At 38.7% G+C, this 18,494-nt stretch overlaps 1 protein-coding gene across 13 annotated transcripts in view; it reads left to right on the forward strand.

The window, feature by feature from the left end:
- Positions 1–18,494, forward strand: part of LOC148654505 (ELKS/Rab6-interacting/CAST family member 1) — a 341,414-nt gene that overhangs the window by 306,116 nt on the left and 16,804 nt on the right. For 10 of the 13 annotated variants that reach the window (XM_088646780.1, XM_088646779.1, XM_088646777.1 and 7 more), the window contains one exon: positions 14,844–15,029. In XM_088646780.1, coding sequence (XP_088502906.1) covers positions 14,844–15,029 — 186 coding nt within the window. Of the gene's footprint in view, positions 1–14,843; positions 15,030–18,494 lie in introns of those variants that run through there. The other 3 variants (XM_088646788.1, XM_088646789.1, XM_088646790.1) reach the window with 1 other exon arrangement.

An 18,494-nucleotide genomic window follows, 5' to 3' on the forward strand; every position in this document is an offset into this window, starting at 1 on the left:
ATCTTTCTTTTTGTTTATCCAGATGAAATTGACCTTTAGAATCGGTCCTACCCTGTCAGATCTTGCAGGTTCAGAACTACAAGCACTTGAATCATTGAGTGCATTCCCTCAAGTAGTTTACTGTCCTTTTCTGGAAAATAAGTCTTATCAGATCAAGAGAGTTGCTTCACAAATTCATTTTCAGTGTTTTTTTTTTGCCTGTTTTTGCAATACGGACTTTAGTGGCTTACATCATGATTTATAAAAGAAATTGGGCTGACATTTTTCATTATAATTCACAGAATTAAAGCTGTAGTTTCTTATTTCGATGTTAATTTTATTTTGCATTAGTATTTCACACACATCTTTTTTCTTATTTTGGTCTTGGTCACAGAACAGAAAATTGTTTATTCTGCTTCATCCTGGCATACGGAGAAATTTAAGCCATGAGATTTTGAAATGTAAATGAAAATATAGCAAAGTCATATGTAAGTTACATTTCTGCCTAACAACGTCTTGATATGCATATATAATAAAATTAGGAAAGAAAATACAGGTAGGTAATGATCATTAATCTTTTTTGCTGATTATAACATCAAATTGTATTAATTTTGTAATGTCTTGTTTGACCAAAGAAAGCAACAAAACTTTGCAGAATTTAGAAAACTTTTTCCATAAATGTAACTTAAATAAATAAGGGGGACTAATCTTTATGTAGAGATAATCAGTGGCTTGAAAGAGAAAGCTTCACATGTACTAACATTAAAACAGGAATGAGGATTTAAACATTGAATAAAATATCTTCTCCTCGAACAAAGGCATTAGAACGAACATCCTCTTTTTTTTCCTTTTTTAGATTTAAGTTACATGCACCAGGGAGTCATTTTCCTAAATTGAACCTTTATTTTTAAAGATTTCAGTCTCCAATTCGGAGCGTAATGGGTGCGGTTCAGACTGCCTTGGCATCCATTTCATTGTCCTTTAGGATCTCTCGATTGAGAGTACAGTATATCAGTGAGGGTAAGAAAGCTGTGGCGAATATAGCAAAGGCATTCCAGTCTTGTTACTTTAAGAAGGGTATAAATTCACCTCACCTCTGTATATTTTGCATAGTATTGCTATTCTGTCACAGCGAAAGGACTTTTATTTTTCATTTTTAGGCCCATCAGAAAACATATTTGAAAAGTGAAGAAATATGTAGCACTTATGTTAACTAGCTTTTAAGATTTTTTTGGCATTTCACAGATTTTGCTCTGGGTGGCTTATTGTCACTTAGCAGTGTTGGCAAGCTGCTGAAAGAATTGGCCCCTGTAGGTCATCATTAGCATTTTTAAGTTTATGGCACAATTTATATAAGCAGCTCTTAAAGTGCCTTTCAGAAATTAAAAACGGAAGCAAGAAATTAAAAGAATGCAAAGTATAGGGTGTCAAAATACACATACATCATAATTAATTCTAATAATTCCTTGCATTTATATAGTGATTTTCATTGTGACAAATCTTAAAGCAGTTTAGATGTAGAAGAGGAACCACTTTGTTCACCACTGAAGTTCAGCACCTCCCTAGGTGGTGTACAGCAATTATTGTGCACCAGCAGACCCCAGCATAAGAGTTGAGGTAGAAAACTGACAAATTACTTCACAAATTAAATTAAGAGGTAAGTTTAGGTAGGCTAGGTTATTAAGTACGAAGTGGATTTTTAACCGGTAAACCATGTTATCACCCCTACTCTTATGAACAGTACCATGATATACAGTATGTAGTGACCGTGTAGTCAAGACCTCAGTTTAACATCTCATCCAAAAGATGATGCCTCCTTCAGCAATAGTTGGTGTGGAAATCCTCGTTTAGAGGGAAGAGCGCCCTCTAACACCACATTCAGCAGTGACCCGATTGTCCGTAAAAGTCTCCCATTCCTGTACTAACCAGGCTCAGATTTGCTGAACTTCTGAAACCTGATGACATCAGGTTACAAGGTGACAATACTGCTGTAATGACATGAATGATGAAATGCCATAAAGATATAGTGAAGATATAAGATTATATCCCTTATCTCTAAGGGAGCGAGGTCCATTGTAAAGGTGCATAATCACTGAATGGTTGGCATCCAAAGGACTTCTGAATGGAGGTGCAATCTGGAGACTTAGTTTGATGATCTGAGTGATCAACAGAACGTGTGGGGAGGTGGCAGCCCAGAAGAATACCAAGGGTCAGAGCTAGAATACAATACATTCTTAAACCGGGAGTTAGAATTTTAACATCTGCCTGAGTGTCTCATGGGAAACTGATGCAAAGAAATCGAAACAGGAATAATATGTTTCTGAAGATTCATTAATTCAAAATAATGAACTTGTTAATTTATTTGTCTGGCATGTCTATTTAAGACTCCACCAGCTGGGAGACCAGAACCCTAACTATTCTTCCACTCCATTACATGTATATTGCAAAACGTTCAATAGAATGAACAGCTTGTAATGAGATTAAATCACCACTCCACAGCTGAATGTAGTTAGTGAGTTGTGATAGATACACATATTTTGTTTTTTAGCAGTTATTATTTTTTTCTACCCTCCAAATTTGAACCCACAATTTTCTCTCAGCTGGCTAGCTACTACATGGCTTGCTCTGGTTGGCCGCAAAACTCACTGTCACATTAAAATTAACCTCATAATAAAGATATTTGTTCCAATTCTCCTATTACAGTTGCTTTAATCCCATATCCAACATAACAGTTGCAGAACCTAACCAGCAGACTTACTGGAAATCTTTTCTAGTCTGAGACATTCAGAATTCACACACAATCTTCCTTAAGATCAAACATGGCAAATTTGATGCTGCGTTGACTCTGCAGTGCTAGTTTTGTGATCCTCTGGTCTGTTCTCTTTATTGCAATCTTATAGGACAGCAGTGGTAAAACAGAGTGATGTCCTGTAGGTGACTTTTCCCAGTCTATTTTTGGAACACACTGAGGAAGTACCAATAATGTGAGAACTTTGAAAATATCTATCATTATAATAAACAATTGAAATTTACTTTTTTTCACAACCATTAAAGGTCAAACGCTGCTTTCTTGAATGTGCAGCTTGAAAGTGGGAGTTGATCTTTGACAAAAACAATGTTCTACACTACACAACTTCAGAAAACTGACACAAGGAGCTCAGCCAGCAGAAGGTACCTAGCTAGTTGTGGGCATTTGCTCTCCATTGACAGAATGGGATCAAACAGTGGCTGCTTTCCTGAAGTCACTGCGCACTGGGAGGGGCTCTTGGAAGAATTATCACAGCCAATGAGAAACATGAATAGTGATCTTGGAAAGTAAGGTTATAGCCTAAGGTTATATCTGTGAATGCCATTTCATCCACAATATCAAATGGACTGTCTGCAAGTCTACCTCATGTGAAGAAAGCCAGGGAGATAAGGACAGTAAGATAAGTTGGCCGACACTGACAAGACGCATCTGGCTGAGGAGAATGGGCCTCCTCTTATCTCTTGAGTTGTTGGATGTTTGGGAAATAGGTTTCTTCTCTTTTTTTTTAAGCATTGCGCAGATTTATGATGTGTCTACACTGCAGACAAAATGCAGGTGATGCTGAGAAGTCTGGGAAGGGGAACATTTAACTACCAAAAATTTCTTTTTGCGGGGCTGTAGGATCCTGCTTTATCAGTCTGCGAATTAAAATTTGATACAGTCACTTAACAGTCCAACAGGGGCAATCAGTGGTTAGAAATGGAAAGTTAGCTCGCCTCACTTTATTGCAAAAAAACATCTGAATACACTGTACTCAATCGTGTTTGACACTTGGCCCTGGAAAAATTGCCCGATGCAACAACATTGCATTTTGGGCATTTACTGTACTACCCCAACCCCAGGAGTCTCTGGTTGGAAAGATTTTCTCACTCAGGTTTTTGAGAGAACATCTTTGATTTCAGCCAAGAAATGTCTGATGAACAGCGGAACAGAAAATACTAGAACTGCTAATGAACTGAGCTCAATTTTGAGACCTAGCCTCTTCCTTGCAACCATTAGGTCTAATAGATAATACGCTTCTTTTAAAATAACGATCTGAGAGCTGGTCTCTATGTTACAAACCCGGTGTTTGTTGGTGTGGTTACACTGGGTGGACATAAGAAACCTGTGGCAAACCGAAGACATGGCCACCTAGTACTGGATTGGGAGTTTGTGCCTGGCCAATAGTGGCAGTAGTACAGATGACCTTTTGCCTTGACCTTCGCCAATATCCACCTACTGTACATGTTTTACAATGCAATCTATTTTTCTCCACTCACTTTGCAGAGCATTTTGATCCATTTCAGGTTTTGTAATGCTATTCTTCTTCTAAAATCCCTTCTTTAATAATTCTAAAAGAAAATGCTATGCCTAATTCTATGCCTCTGTAGGTATGCAGCATATCAACAAAATTAAATCCAGTAACTACTATATACAGTATAAATACAAAGCTTGCTTGTATCTTATGGTCTGATACTCATAAAACCTGAAGTAGATCATGCTGCAAACTCATACTGTGTTTTTTTACAGTGTGAATAAAATATTGCCAAGTCAAGTTTCATTGTTGATACTAGAAGTTACATTTTAAAAAAGCAATAGGCAATTGATATTTTACTTCATAACCTTTCCAAATTGTTACTAAAAGGGACTTTTTTTTCTAATCACTTAACTGAATCTTGATTTTTTTTCCTGTCTCTGTCTCACCTTTTAGCACCTTTTAGTGCAGGTAAAGAGAAAGAGCAAGAAGTATACAAATAAAAAATCAAAGTCATGCAGAGAATCAGCATTTCATTGCCATTATTCAGGAATTCTAATAGTATCTTTGCCAAGAGTGATTTGGGCTCTATTCTGCCATGTAGAAAAGAGAAGTTATCTCATTAATGCTATCCTGATCTACCAAACTGTCCAAGGTACTTAACTAAGCTATTTAAAGATTTTATGAGAGCAATTTACAAGTACTACTGTTTGTATGGATAATAAGGAGATAAATTCCAATATTATCTATGATAACCTGATTGAAGGTGCAGTTTCACAACTTTAAATGCTAATAGAAGTTGTCATCATTTCCTTCTATTTTTTCTTATTTCATGTATATACTTACCATGTACGATGGGATCATGTTAGGCTGATAGAAAAAACCCTGTAATTATATCTTATTCTTGTTAGTTGTGTTAAGGATGGTAATATGTACAATCTGCAGTATCATATTCCATATCCACCACTGCATGTTAGTCATCTACTGTTGTGTTTTCCCTATCCACTACTCATGTTTCACATCTACTTTTATGTGTTCCTTATCCACTGTTTTTACACTGTTACCTTAGATGAGCATCCCATTGTTTCCCTCACAAAAATGGATACATTGCATTTTTTAAATGAAAAATACATTTGTCTCTGTAGAACTGCTTCACTCCTTTGCTGTTCTCTGATTTCAATATTTTATACATAAAATGATGACTATTTTAGTGCTTAATATTTTCTTTCTTGCTCTTGATGTCCTGCTGTTCCAGTAGAGGCAACTTTTTTGTCAGGTTCCTGTAAAAGTAAATGAAACTCCTTTTATCCCCATAGAGTGAAATCTGTTTTTTTCATCACATGTTAACCAGCCAAAGCCACCTTGCCTCACAGCATTGTTGTTGTTGGTTGTTTTCTATCACTGTTCTTGCTAAATAAACACCATATTTAAGAAAGTGTCACTACAGGGATTCATCTAACCCCAGGGTGACCTCCACTTGGTCCTGTCTGTCCTGCTCCTTCAGAGGTATTAGCAGGCCTCAGCACTTGAGCACAAGTGAAGGGCAGACTAGGAGTAGAGTGTTCCGGAAATGCTCCTTAAGAATGATGGGTTTTTGTGGCGTTTCCCTGGGGCTGCAGAATAGTGAAATCTTCTCTGGGGACAGCTAGACGGAGAGCATCTGGTATAGCTGTGCAGTGAGGTTCCCAGGGGGACCCTGTGCAATTTATTTTTCTGAAGTCACAGACAAGGCTGCCATTAGACATACTGACAGCACTTAACCTAGGAAGGGCACCTCTTCAGACCCGCAGAACAATCCCCCCTTCACGCTCACAGCTTCAGCTTGTCCGTCAAGACAGAGCTTTCCCACACACAACCCCCCACTCGTGAATTTGCTGTGGAACGGTAACAAATTTTTAATCAGCAGATAAATTTAGATCACGTACTCCATCCTAGCAGCACTCTCTCACAGATATGAGAGGGAGTTTTACGTGCATCTTAACACCACAATGTAAAATAAGCATGGAAGCTTCACAATCCTCAATATGCATAGAACATGTTTAGCCTGGAGTGGTCTAATGCCAGCTGCCTTTTCTGTGTTGATGTAATAGGCCACTTCTTTAACTATTTAAAGTAATCTTTCAGAACTCAGGCATTTCATGGGTTGCTTGCAAAGCAATAAAGAAATACTGATAGCTGAGTTTCTACTAAGCTGCCCATATTAAGCACCAGCATTCAAGAGCAGAACCTCTGAATGCGCTGGCCCAGGTGTAGAGTAGTTGTCAGAATTCTAGCTATACGGGACAGCGGTATAGCTGCAGAACTGCTGGCTAACAAGAGGGCTTTCATCAGTGTTGTACAGTAGATGACAGCAGTCATGTAGCACATTTCTTGTTGATGAGTTGATGCTATATCCATCTCCTCAATAAAGCTTGAGATCCCAATTCTTTCTAGTAAAAATGACTCTAATTTCTCTCCGTAGGTATAGAATGAAGTGATGTTGCTTTGCCCCGAAAAATCCACTAAACTATTGCAAGTACTTGCGTGCTTGCCTCAAAAGAATTGTTGTGAATATCTTAGTCATTAACCCCGAAAGCATGTACTTGATGTAACAGCCACTTTATTGCCCCTACAATAAAAAGTGATTCAGGCCCATTAGTATTGCTTAGAAATACAGAGATGCACTGAAGCTCTACAGTGCAACTGACACTGATTTCTGTAATATCTACTATAATGATATAAACATTTGTGAAGTGGTGAGCTCAACGATAAAGGTATAGATTCAGAAGAAAATACTGTCAAGCCTATATGCTTTTTTTTCCCTCACTGTAACATGAGTCCTGTAAGACAGTTTGTTTGCCAGTAATAGATGTCCAGCTGACCCTCACACAACTACACTTCACTTGCTCCAGGGGGCTCTGCTCATGTTACGGGGAGTGACAGTGTAGTGACAGGACTGAAACGTGACCCTTACTGCCACCTTCATTCCAGAAGGCACCAGAGCCCTCTGAATGTACCCCATTTCCCTTACTTATCAACACTCTGTTCGAGCACCTCTGCACCTTCTGGAATACAGCTGCTTTGCTGCAGTTATGTGTAAAAGATGCTAAGGAAGCCTTACATTTATAGGTTTATAGGTTATAGGTTTTCTAAATGACCTTTTTTCTCCTGATACCTCAGATAAACAGGTGTAACTGGTAGTTGGTTATAATGACTAAAAAAAGCATTGATTTGGAAATGACATTTTAAAGGGCTCAGCTCCTTATATATGAAATATATGAATAAACAACAAAATGAAAAGTATAGTTTAGGACTGATTGTAAACTCAAAGCCCTTAAAGCATTAAAGGTACACCAATTGCCTTTAACAGCTTAAGTGTCTGTATGATTAGTGTTTCAAAATTATTTGTGAAAATCAAAGTCAAGTGATGAGTGAAATAATAGAGGTATGAATAGCCAACATGGTGCAAATGGGACACAAATGACCGTATTGTTCTTACTGGCTTACGTTTCACCAGAAGAAAACAATCATATTTTAAAACGTATACAGTGGAACTGCTGTATAACTTTGCAAAAACAGGAACGAATTTCATTGTTCCTTAAAACAAGTACTGGGCTGTTGATCAATATCGCAAGACTACGCCCTATGCTATCATTAACTGTGGCTGAAAAGCTGATCAACATATTTGTATTCTCTCGAATTGACTACTGCAATGCTCTGCTCCCTGGGGTATCTAAATCTACTCTGAACAAGTATGTCCAAAATTCAGCAGCCAGAATCCTGACCAGATCTAGTGCAAGTGTTCACATTACTCCTATCCTGGAGTCCTTGCACTGGCTTCCGGTCAAATTCCGCGTAGACTTTAAAATCCTCATGCTCACCTACAAGGCTTTACATGGCTTGGCACCTCAATACCTGTCTGAACTTTTATCGCCCTACTCCCCACCTCGCAACCTCCGCTCTTCAAATTCTGCCCTCCTTACTGTCCCCCAAGCCCGTCTACATTGTATGGGCGACAGGGCCTTCTCCTGCTATGCCCCCAAGCTCTGGAACTCCTTGCCCAAGGATATTAGAGAGTCACCTTCTCTAAACTCCTTCAAATCCAGACTCAAAACCCTCCTTTTCAGAAAAGCCTTTACTTAACTGGTTCCATTCTTCACCCCTCTGCTCTTCTTAATACCATCTTCCACGGTCTCCTCTATTGTTATTGTTGTATTGTTGTAATTATAATTGTGTCCTGTCTTGTGAAATTGTCTTTTTTATTGTTGTAGTCTTCTTATTTATTGTTATTGTCATCCTGTAAAGCGCTTTGAGAAGCCACCTTTAAAGGCGCTATATAAAATAAAGTTTATTATTATTATTATTATTATCATAAGGATTTAGCAAAGACGACAAATTGTGCTTTTGGCCTATCTCATTCATTATTTTTCTTACTGATCCATTTCCACCACACTGTTTCTCAGGTGCAATGCGGAAAGGTGATCAAGATGGTTTTATACCGAGCTCTGCCATTCCTCTCACGATCACGGAGAGCAGGAGAAATGTTCTGAATTTGGCAAGACCTCGTATTCCTGCTGAGTTTCACTCACTTGACATGTCTTTTTTTTAACACCACCCCCCCCACACCCCTTTGAAACAAATATGACCCCAGATACGTCAACCAACTTGGAGTTTGGGTTTCCTCCCCTGCCTTTTTTATAGTTAAGCTGTAAGATGTGGTTGAAATGGGGCACTCCATAAAACTGCTACAATGAGAGTCAACTGCCACTACTGAAATATTCCGTAATGCTTTAACCACTTCAGAACACATTCCAAACTTTAGCCTCGGCATTCTTTTTCCTCACCCCCTTTTTCTGACAGGGCAGAGAATTGTAGCTGCCTCTGCTGACACTAAAGGGGTCACTTAATACCAGGGTGTCCCAACAGGTACTGTATCATTGCCCCTTTCTTTAGCTGTGTGATTGACAGCACTGATAGACCATCTCCACTCGATCCCTCCTCCCCCTCCAACTTCAGGGAATATCATATGGCTTCTGATTAACTGATCAAAACCTGTTGAGAGGAGAGCCTGCCCTAAACCATTAAGAAGCTAGCGGTATGAGGTCAGTATGTGGGGGCTCTTTATTTTAGGAGAGAGAGGCTGCTGCTCCAACAGTCACAAACTGTTAGTTGAGAGCGGACCACATAAAAAAGCAGTGAAGACAGTTTCTTTTAAAGAAGCCCGATAAGACAGGGTATATGCAGCTGGCAAGGGATTGGAGGTGGGTGTATGGTAGGTTGTTGAAGGCTTAGTGGGCAGAAGATCAGGGCTTGAGGCCTGCCTTATATGTGCAGCCCTGACGCGGTCTGTCTGCCAACACCTTGTTCAGACGTTTAGAGGGTCGCTACACTTTTTGTGAGGCATCTTCCTTCAGCCCGGCCTCGAAACAGATATTGACTAAGGTTGTTTGTAATCATTCATGCTAAGAAATGTTACAGCAGCGTGATTTATGAAGCAACCCTGTTTCCTCTGCAAATGAAATCAAAGCACTGTAGCTGAAGATGTGGAGAACTTTTCAATACTTGGTCAGATACTACAGATGACTTTAGGATCCTCCCCATGCAGTTGATTTTGACGTTAATAGAATAGGTACAAGAAGGGAAACTGCCTTGGAAATTGTGGGGAGTTTTTTTTGTTTGCTGGTTATTTACACTAAACAGATAATGGATCAGCAGCAGTAGTGTGTGGCAGAATTTCAGAATTCAAGAAGACATTGAAACCATACAGAGTTTTGAACACTAGCTATAGGTGAGCAGTGACTAATATGTCACAAACCTTCAGGTGTCCAGATAAATCTGCACTCTTTTCTAAGTATCACAGAAGAAAAGAAACTTTGGAGAGCCATTGGTGGTAAATAAGATACTTTTTTGGTTTGAAAAAATCTGTAAGGGATACATGTATAATGAAGATAAATGGTGAATATGGAATCAAAGCCTCTCACAAAACAAGCTATGCTTTATCTTAAGAACCCCCTAATTAAGTGTTAATCACATCCTCATGACAGTATAATCTGTGGCATCATCTGAGTGAAGTCCAAACAATGAAAATACATAAAAGAAAAGAAATGAAAGAGTCACCCCATTGTAAGAAAACACAACTAAGGCATTAAGGATTTCAGGGTAAACCTACTTGAGCAGAGGTTCAATGATCAAGTAAGGTGTTTTTTGTTTCATTACATACACACGCAAAGATGACAAAAAAATGCTTCTGAAGAGAAGCTGGGAAAAATATGACACTCAAATTGTACAAGAACAAATACGAAACCAGTCAAAGTTAAGCAGAAGAGCATGTACTACAGTATATGCTAGTGTGTGTACTGGACCTGGCCCAGCTTTCTTACACCATAATCCTTTCTCACGGTTAACATGCCATGACTGAGAAGGCAGGGCCTGTGTGGCTGGTTGCATGATGGAAGACTGTTTATCAGTACATAAAGTAAAAGCCCTGCAGGATTCTGTTGACTTTGCAATTAGCAAGCTGAAGTGTCTGATGGGGGCAAGATGGATTACAGTACCAGCCTTCAGTCCCTAGGGGAGTGGGGACTGGAGCTCATTCATTTTCACTCTCTGTGCTTTATTGGGGCCAAATGTATGTTTTTCATGTTTAAAAACACATCCAGAATTGGCTGTTGACTCTGATTTTTTACAACATCTGATAATTCTGAACAGAAAAAAGGCCCATCATGCGTTGCTCTATGCCATTTCTGTCCCCTTCCTTTTTGTAAAAACCAAAAGTCAGAGCCATTTAAGAATTTCTGCCAGTGTTTGGCTGTTAAGTCATACTCTAGGAGGATCTGTTCTGGCTGAACTAAGACCGTATTTAATTTTTTTTTACTTATACACCTAATTTAGATGGAATTTTATGTATGCCTCATTTTTCCTGCAGTGTGTTCATTCATAATCTTTACATAAAATTACTCATTAGCTTGATTATGTACATGGATTCAGGTACACGTTTATCTCTCCTTTAAATCCTTCAGTTTAACTTAAGATCTCATTGGCATTAGGTGTCAGTGAGAAACCTTGGTGACAAGAAAGAACAGAGTGCTCTGAGGTGAAACAGGACATTCAGTAAACTGTGTGTTTTCTCTCACTCCACTTCGGAAGACAGAATGGAAAATGTAGTGAAAAGGACCACAAGCAGTTCATTCACTTTGCTTCCTGGCTTGTGAGCTGGAGTGAGCTCCCTGTTGTGAGGCAAGGGATGAACTAAGATTGTTTTTTTTTTTAAAGCGGGCCTCTGTGAGCCTGTGGAAATCCACCGCAGCGCTTATTAAACTGAGCATCCACCTCCACAGGAAAAGAAAGGACTAAAGAAGCGATCTCTTGGTCCCTGAGGTGCACATTCGTGAAAGGTTGACCAAGCATTCGACTTCAGTCTGCAATAGCAGTGCTCAGCTCTCCTTGCACAACCTGTTGAGGGAGAAGGGGAATGACTTGCTGGGTAGCTGAAGTGGCTTATCCTTCCAGTGCCTTTTCACATGTACAACAAGACTTGTTGGGAAATTCTTGAGAACCAGTGAGCACTCCTTGAGCTGGGGTTCACAAGCAACCCGGGTCTCCCTGTTACCGATACCTCTGCACTGTCAGAGAGGCAACTGTGCCGGCTAATTGAATCCAGAGTACGGGTCTTGGCTGCTTGGAAGAGACATTCCTCTGCAGCCCACTTTGGAATTCTCCCTTTCCCGAGATACACCCAGAAGGCTTGCAAGCCCCGTATGCCAACAAAAACAGAATAACATTCTCCCCTGGAAAAGATACACGGAATAATAAGAATTAATAAAGTGTGCGGACACAAATGTTATGTTTGTGTCAGGAACTTCAGACCCCGCGTAACTAGACTCCCCTGTTTTTAATCATATACTTTAACTGGATGTTTGCTGTTTTAAAAGTTCTAAAAAAAGACAACCACTCTACCACCACCTCCCAACCACAAGGATAAAGTAAAACTTTCAAAGGGATCACTGTAGTTTTTCAAAGTTGTATTTGCTACATAGCAGGGGTTAGAGGTCAGGTGTGAGGTACTCCAACGTTTGACCCTGAAGGTCATCCTAAAAATGACGGCTTTTTGTCTGAAGGTAACCTAAACGGCACCTCAAGAGCAGCTGTGCTTTAATCATTTAATTGCTTATTTCCTTTACTTTTGCCTCAGCTCTAAAGTCAAGCACCTTCATTCCTCAGTGGAAACTGTGGAGTTATTGAGGCTTGTGGTGTTGTTCCCTAGAGAAGGCTGATGCTCATATGTTAGCAGTGGAAACTGGCTCAGCAAGTTATGAGACAAAGTGGTCATAAACAAGACGTGACAGCCTTGTGAACACTGGAAGCAACTGCAGGAACCAGTCACAACAAACATTTGAAATAATATAGCACACTCTGTCCAACGGTACAGTAACTCAGTGATCACCCAAGCCATTTCATTAAAGTATGTCTTTTGGGAACAGGGTTATTTGATCTTACATTAATTGAGGAGTTAGAAATTGAATAATTGAATAAGTCTATTGAATATAGCTTGTTAAAGAAATATCTGGAGCTGTATGGAGTAAAAGAAAGTGTTCTCTCCTTGTTTCTTACATTAACTAGAAGGCTTCACTACCACTCAGTAGGATGAATAAGTATTCAATAAAATTTGAATATACTGTATATAATTGTAACATGATTAAAAATTACCCGCTGACATTTATTACACTTAAAGATAGTGAATTACATGATAAAAGATAGAAAATGTCTCTTCTTGTGACAGTAAATATAAGTGCCATTGCAGTGTTTTTCTTTCAACTTGTAATATAGCTTAAACATGGATGGGTGTGTATTCAGAATGACCACCCAGCGAAAGAACAGAACCACTAGATAAATCACTGGCAACCTGACCACAGCAGGGAAAACTTCAGAGCTCTTGAAGATGACACTTTCTTTTCTGAAAGCCTCATATCTCCCATAACCTGATAATAGGTCACTTCAGAATCCATCTATATCTTTCTGGATTCATACTTCTCCGATAAGAACCACAACAAAAGGCTTTTATCAGCTTTATTTCATCCCTGTCGTATCAGTAACAACATGCAGTGATGTGGAAGCACAGGACTCTTTTCTTTTACGTACATGTTACTCATGTCAAAGGGGTTGTATGGGAGAGTCTGTTCATGTCGTTGCTCTGGTCTCTAAAGCACCGCTGCCTTACTGCAGTGATTCTCTCGTTAAAATAACAAATGGTCAGATTAACTCAAATTCCTCGGTCATGGGGAGATTTTTTTCCTGCTCGGCTCCTCTAGGTTTCTCGGGTGATAGTGTTTCAGAGCTGTCATTTTCACTGAGCCTGTTTCATGTTTATATTCTCCACAGCCCTGTTTCTCCAGCCCATCCCCTTCATTTAGTGGTCTTCGCCTTTAGTGGAAGTGTCATTTTGCAGTTAGAGGTTTTTTTTTCTCCCCGTTTTGCCTTAAGGACCTTTGATACCCAACACTAAGCCTTCTCTGCCACTGTAGTTCTTCAGTTTGACTAAATTCCACGTCTCTTATCCTGAATTTGTAAATGTTTTTGGAATGGAAACTTAAACTGTTGTTTTACAAGTCAGTGAATTTTAAGCCCCACTGGTTGGGTTTAAGGTGCCACTGGGCCAACACTGTGAATCCTCAATGTGCTTTACAGTTGCAGAGTATATTCCATTCGAAAAAGATCAGAACAGAACAGCCTCCATGAGAATCTTTCAAGTGGAAATCCAACTGGTTGTTATAACAAAAAAGATAGGCTTCTTTTGTGAAAGAGGGCTATCCTGCACTTCGTTTGGTAAAGCTGTTTATAGAGTTCAAATAAATCCTATAATGACTGTATAGACTTTGGTAATAGTTTATTAATATGTTTGAAATCTAAAGAAACTGCAAATGTAGTATCGGAAAAGAGAACACCTTTAGCTCATTCCAGTGACTACATCAACTTATTTTAGATAACTCATGAGTTTTTCTTGTTTGATTTCTGAATCAGGGTAAAACAGTAATCTAATTCTAAGTTGCTCTTAAATCCATGCATTTTAGTTCCTTGGTTAAACTCTATTGCCTCCAGTACAAGTCGTAAGTAATAGTCTAATGGCGGAAAAGGGTATTTTATTCAACTGAGTTGAGTGGGGCACAGGCACACACCATATTTGTTTTTGTAAAAGGCTCTAGAAATTAATCTATCAGTGTTGAAAGACATTCTTTAAAGCAGATGAGAAGGAACTTTGAACATTCACATTTGAGATCTCAGAGAGCTCCCTGTGGCTTTCAGGCTCTGAATACCTATATTCTGGCCCACTGTAGCTTATGACAGTGTGGCACACTTCATGTGACTTCTGTGCCCTTTCCCTCTGAGCTGCTCTGTGTGTAAGTACTGTGCCTTTCTCCACCAGCTGTCCTGTGAACCTTGTTGAATTATATACTCCATGCATAGTTTGCCTCGTGTTCCATGTTGTCTTTTCTCTGGATGCTGTCTGATGTTTATCTCAAGCAACTAGAAAGGTGTGTGGGACTTTGTCTTATTATTCAAGGCGCCATGCCGTATAATTTCTCTAAGGTTCTTTCTAACATGTCTCCTTCTCCTCCCTTGGTTTAGATCATCCCCCCTCTTTTAGACCTCAACCAGAACCGCAGTAAGCTGAAGCTGTATATTGGACACCTGACCGCACTCTGCCAAGAACGTGACCCCCAGATTCTTGAGGGCTTGGCCCCCCCCACCTCTTATCTCCACGATGACCGAGCAGCTTGGGAGGACGAGCTGCAGAAGATGAGCCTGGAGCAGGTGAGGCTTCTGTTGCTCTCGTTGCCCATGTGGATGTCTTTTAATCTGATCCGCTCTTTGATACAGAGTGACTTTGACTTTGGCAAATTTGGAAGGAGATTTTTTGTTTTTTTGTACATTTCTGACATTACTTTTTAAGGCCTGCTGAGCCTTTATTATTGAATAGCTTCCTATGAACAATCAATATTCACAATGTATGGCTTTATTTAGAGAAAAATGTTGTTTACATACCAGTGTCGATATGGAACTAAAAGGTAAGTTGAGCAAAAAGAACTAACAAAATTAATCAGTTTCACATGTTTTGTGGTTATTTTAGATCCATTTTTAACCTTTTTGAAGACAGAAAGAAGTAATTTATAAGTCTGAATACGTTCTCTAAAAATGCTATTCCTCTTGAGAAAAAGTGATACAATGCTGCCAAGACCATTACAATGCTCATGTGTTTTGTAGTAAGTAGGACTATCAGACTGGCAGGTTTCTGGCATTCCTGTACAGTGCTGAATAGTATTTTTTATGTGGGGTACTTGATGAAAACTGGTTGGCCAAAGAACAAATATTTTTTTAAAATATTTTTTTTTCTGCAAGTAAATTCTGTCCATTATTTGGCACATGCTTTTTATCATTTATTTTTGTCTTCAAGTCAGCTTTAATGAGCAGCTGTATGAAAAGATGAAAGCCTCTCATAATTTTTAACGCTCAGAATTGAACTACTGTAGAACTGATAGCATTTTCGCATCCAATTCTGAATCTGTTTTAAGTAAATTACTGCCCCAATTTTGCTTCATTGAAATACAGTTAAATTTGTCTTTTTAGATCAGTTAATGTTGCAGTAGGATGCTGAAGATGGGAAACAGACATGGGTTAATATTCTGTTTAAAAAGCGGTTTTATCTGAAGTCAGTGTTGAAATCTTGCAGTGAGAATTCTTAATCATTTCCTCAAAGGATTCTCTTGATTAAAGTACAGTAGAATGTTTGATATAATGTTAGTTAAATAAACAGTTTTTTTCCGTTCTTTAGTGTAGATATGAGGTATTAGGGAAACTACTTGACATTGAGGATGTTTTGATGTTAGCTTTCTATTCCATTGGGATGGATTGGCTACGCAGTAGTTGAGTGTTGTTCCCACCTGATACTCATCACATAGCTATCCTTACCCAGCTAATCAGCAACAAAGCAACTGAGATGTAAATGTTGTTTAATGTTGTTAATTAGAAGGTTATTTGGCTCAATTATTGCAAAATTGTAATAGATTTTGTTCTTTTTATTTTTTCAAAGGATTGGGAGTTTGATCAATAGTTTAAAAAAAATAAACAGCTGCTTTGCAAATCAAGAGGCCATACCACAGTATAAACTGCCAGAAGTGATGTTGTTTAAAGCATACAAATAAATATAACATTGTATCCAGACAATTCCAAAAATGAGCTCAGAGTGTAACTTTTGCATCACAAAGGCAGCTTGGGAAGAAAGAATGCCTCATACTCACTAGCTATTTTCAGTCATTTTTACATATCCTTCCATTTTAACATCAGGTTAAGGGCTGTGCAGAAATGTTCACTCCCTTTTCATAAACTGATGAAATGCCCCATTTTCATAAACTACAAATGATGCATACATATTTTTTAAAGTGCACAGTTTTAATCAGAACTCAAAATGAACACATTTACAGGTGAAAAAATATAAATGATTTATAAGTCACAGAATTAGTTGAAATGCCCTCTGTGAGCAATAACTGTGATTTCCATGATTTTAAAATAAATATACAGTATCTGCCTCTCTAATGTCCCTCAATCAGGTAGTAACCTTCAAGCAAAGATTCAACCATGAGGACAAAGGAGCATCCAAAACAATTCAGGGATAAAAATGATAAAAACACAGACAAAAATTGATTAGACCAGACCAAAAATGATGAAAACACAGACAAACACAGACTAAAAAATCAAAGACTCTGAATATCCCTTTGTTAATGTGCATAGTCAATTAGATCATGAAGAAACAGAAGGTATATCATGTCACCCAGACACTTAGATTAGGCTGTCCCCCCAAAGGACTAAGCAGCCAGTCAAGAAGGAAGCTGTATAGGAATGTCCTCAGGAGGCCAAATGTATCTTTAAAAGAGCAATAGAGTTCAAGTACTGACGTCATGTCCATGAATATACAATATCCTAGTCACTCCACAGAGCTGGCCTGTATATAATGAACAAAAAATATATCTCCAATTCCACATGGAGTTTGCAACAAATCATTTAAGTGATACTGCAAACATGTGGAAAAAGGTTTTGTGGTCAGATGAGACAAAATTGGGACTTTTTGGTTTAAGTGCAAGTGTTACGTCTGGAATAAACCCAGCACAGCACATCACCCAGTCAACACCATTCCTTCTGTCAAGCATGGTGGTAGCAACACTATGTTATAACATTATGGGGCTGCCTCACATCACCAGGGACTGCTAAGCTTGTACAGTCTAAGGGGAAATGAATGGAACAAAATATAGGCATTTCTTAGAGCAGAAGCTCCTTCTGCAAAAGACTTAAAACTGGGAGGAAAATTCACTTTTATACAGGACGGTATCTTAAAGCACAAAGGTTTGCCTACCAAGAAGACTGTGGAGTTGCCTAGTCAAATTCTGACAGATATTTTGTGGCATGATTTGAAATTCTCTGTCAACAATGCCCATCTAACTTGACAGAGCTTGAGTATGTTTGCAAAGAACACTGGGCACAACATCTAACATTCCAGTGTGCAAAGGTGGTAGAGACTTATCTAAAAACACTTTCAGCTGTAATTGCTGTCGAAGGTGCTTCCACCAAGTCATCACTTAGGAGGATGGATACTTATACAGTCCACATGTTTTAGTTTGGGATTTTTCTTTACAGTTTTTTGCTGGCTTACCTATAAAAGTCTTCAGTTTGAGCATTCAAGTTTTGATTAATCAAAATGTATGTGGATATTTTCAACATTGGAAATGGGTTAAATACTTTTAAAAGGCATTGTGATGAGAATGTGCTCTTCTGATACATGTTTAGTTGTATTTTTGTTCATATTCGTCTGTTGTAAGTTTAGCAGGCATAACAGTCATTGAGCAGACTGTTTTCTTTTTGTAAGGCGCACAGAAAGTGACTTTAACAGCCAGGTGGATTATATGCATTTTGCTTCTACAGCCAGGTTAGGAAAATGTTTTTTCGATTTGGTTAGCACCCATTTTTCTGAGTTTGATTGGTATCCCTTTCATTCAATTCCTTTAAACAGTAACTAGCATTACATGCTTTGATTACAACTGCAGTATGCACCATTCATCCACTGCAAAGAGCTTAGACTTCTGGGGATTTCGTGTCAAAACTCAACAGGCAGCCACCCTGTTGCGTGTTTTGTCGACATGTTAGAGCAAAGATGGAAAATCAATTGGATTTTCGGGCACTGAAAAAAAAGGCATAAGCATAGTCCAACTGGCATACTGTAGCTGTAAA

Source organism: Lepisosteus platostomus, chromosome 9, assembly GCF_059453375.1.
Source record: "Lepisosteus platostomus isolate fLepPlt1 chromosome 9, fLepPlt1.hap1, whole genome shotgun sequence".
In the NCBI taxonomy this organism is placed as follows: Eukaryota; Metazoa; Chordata; class Actinopteri; order Semionotiformes; family Lepisosteidae; genus Lepisosteus; species Lepisosteus platostomus.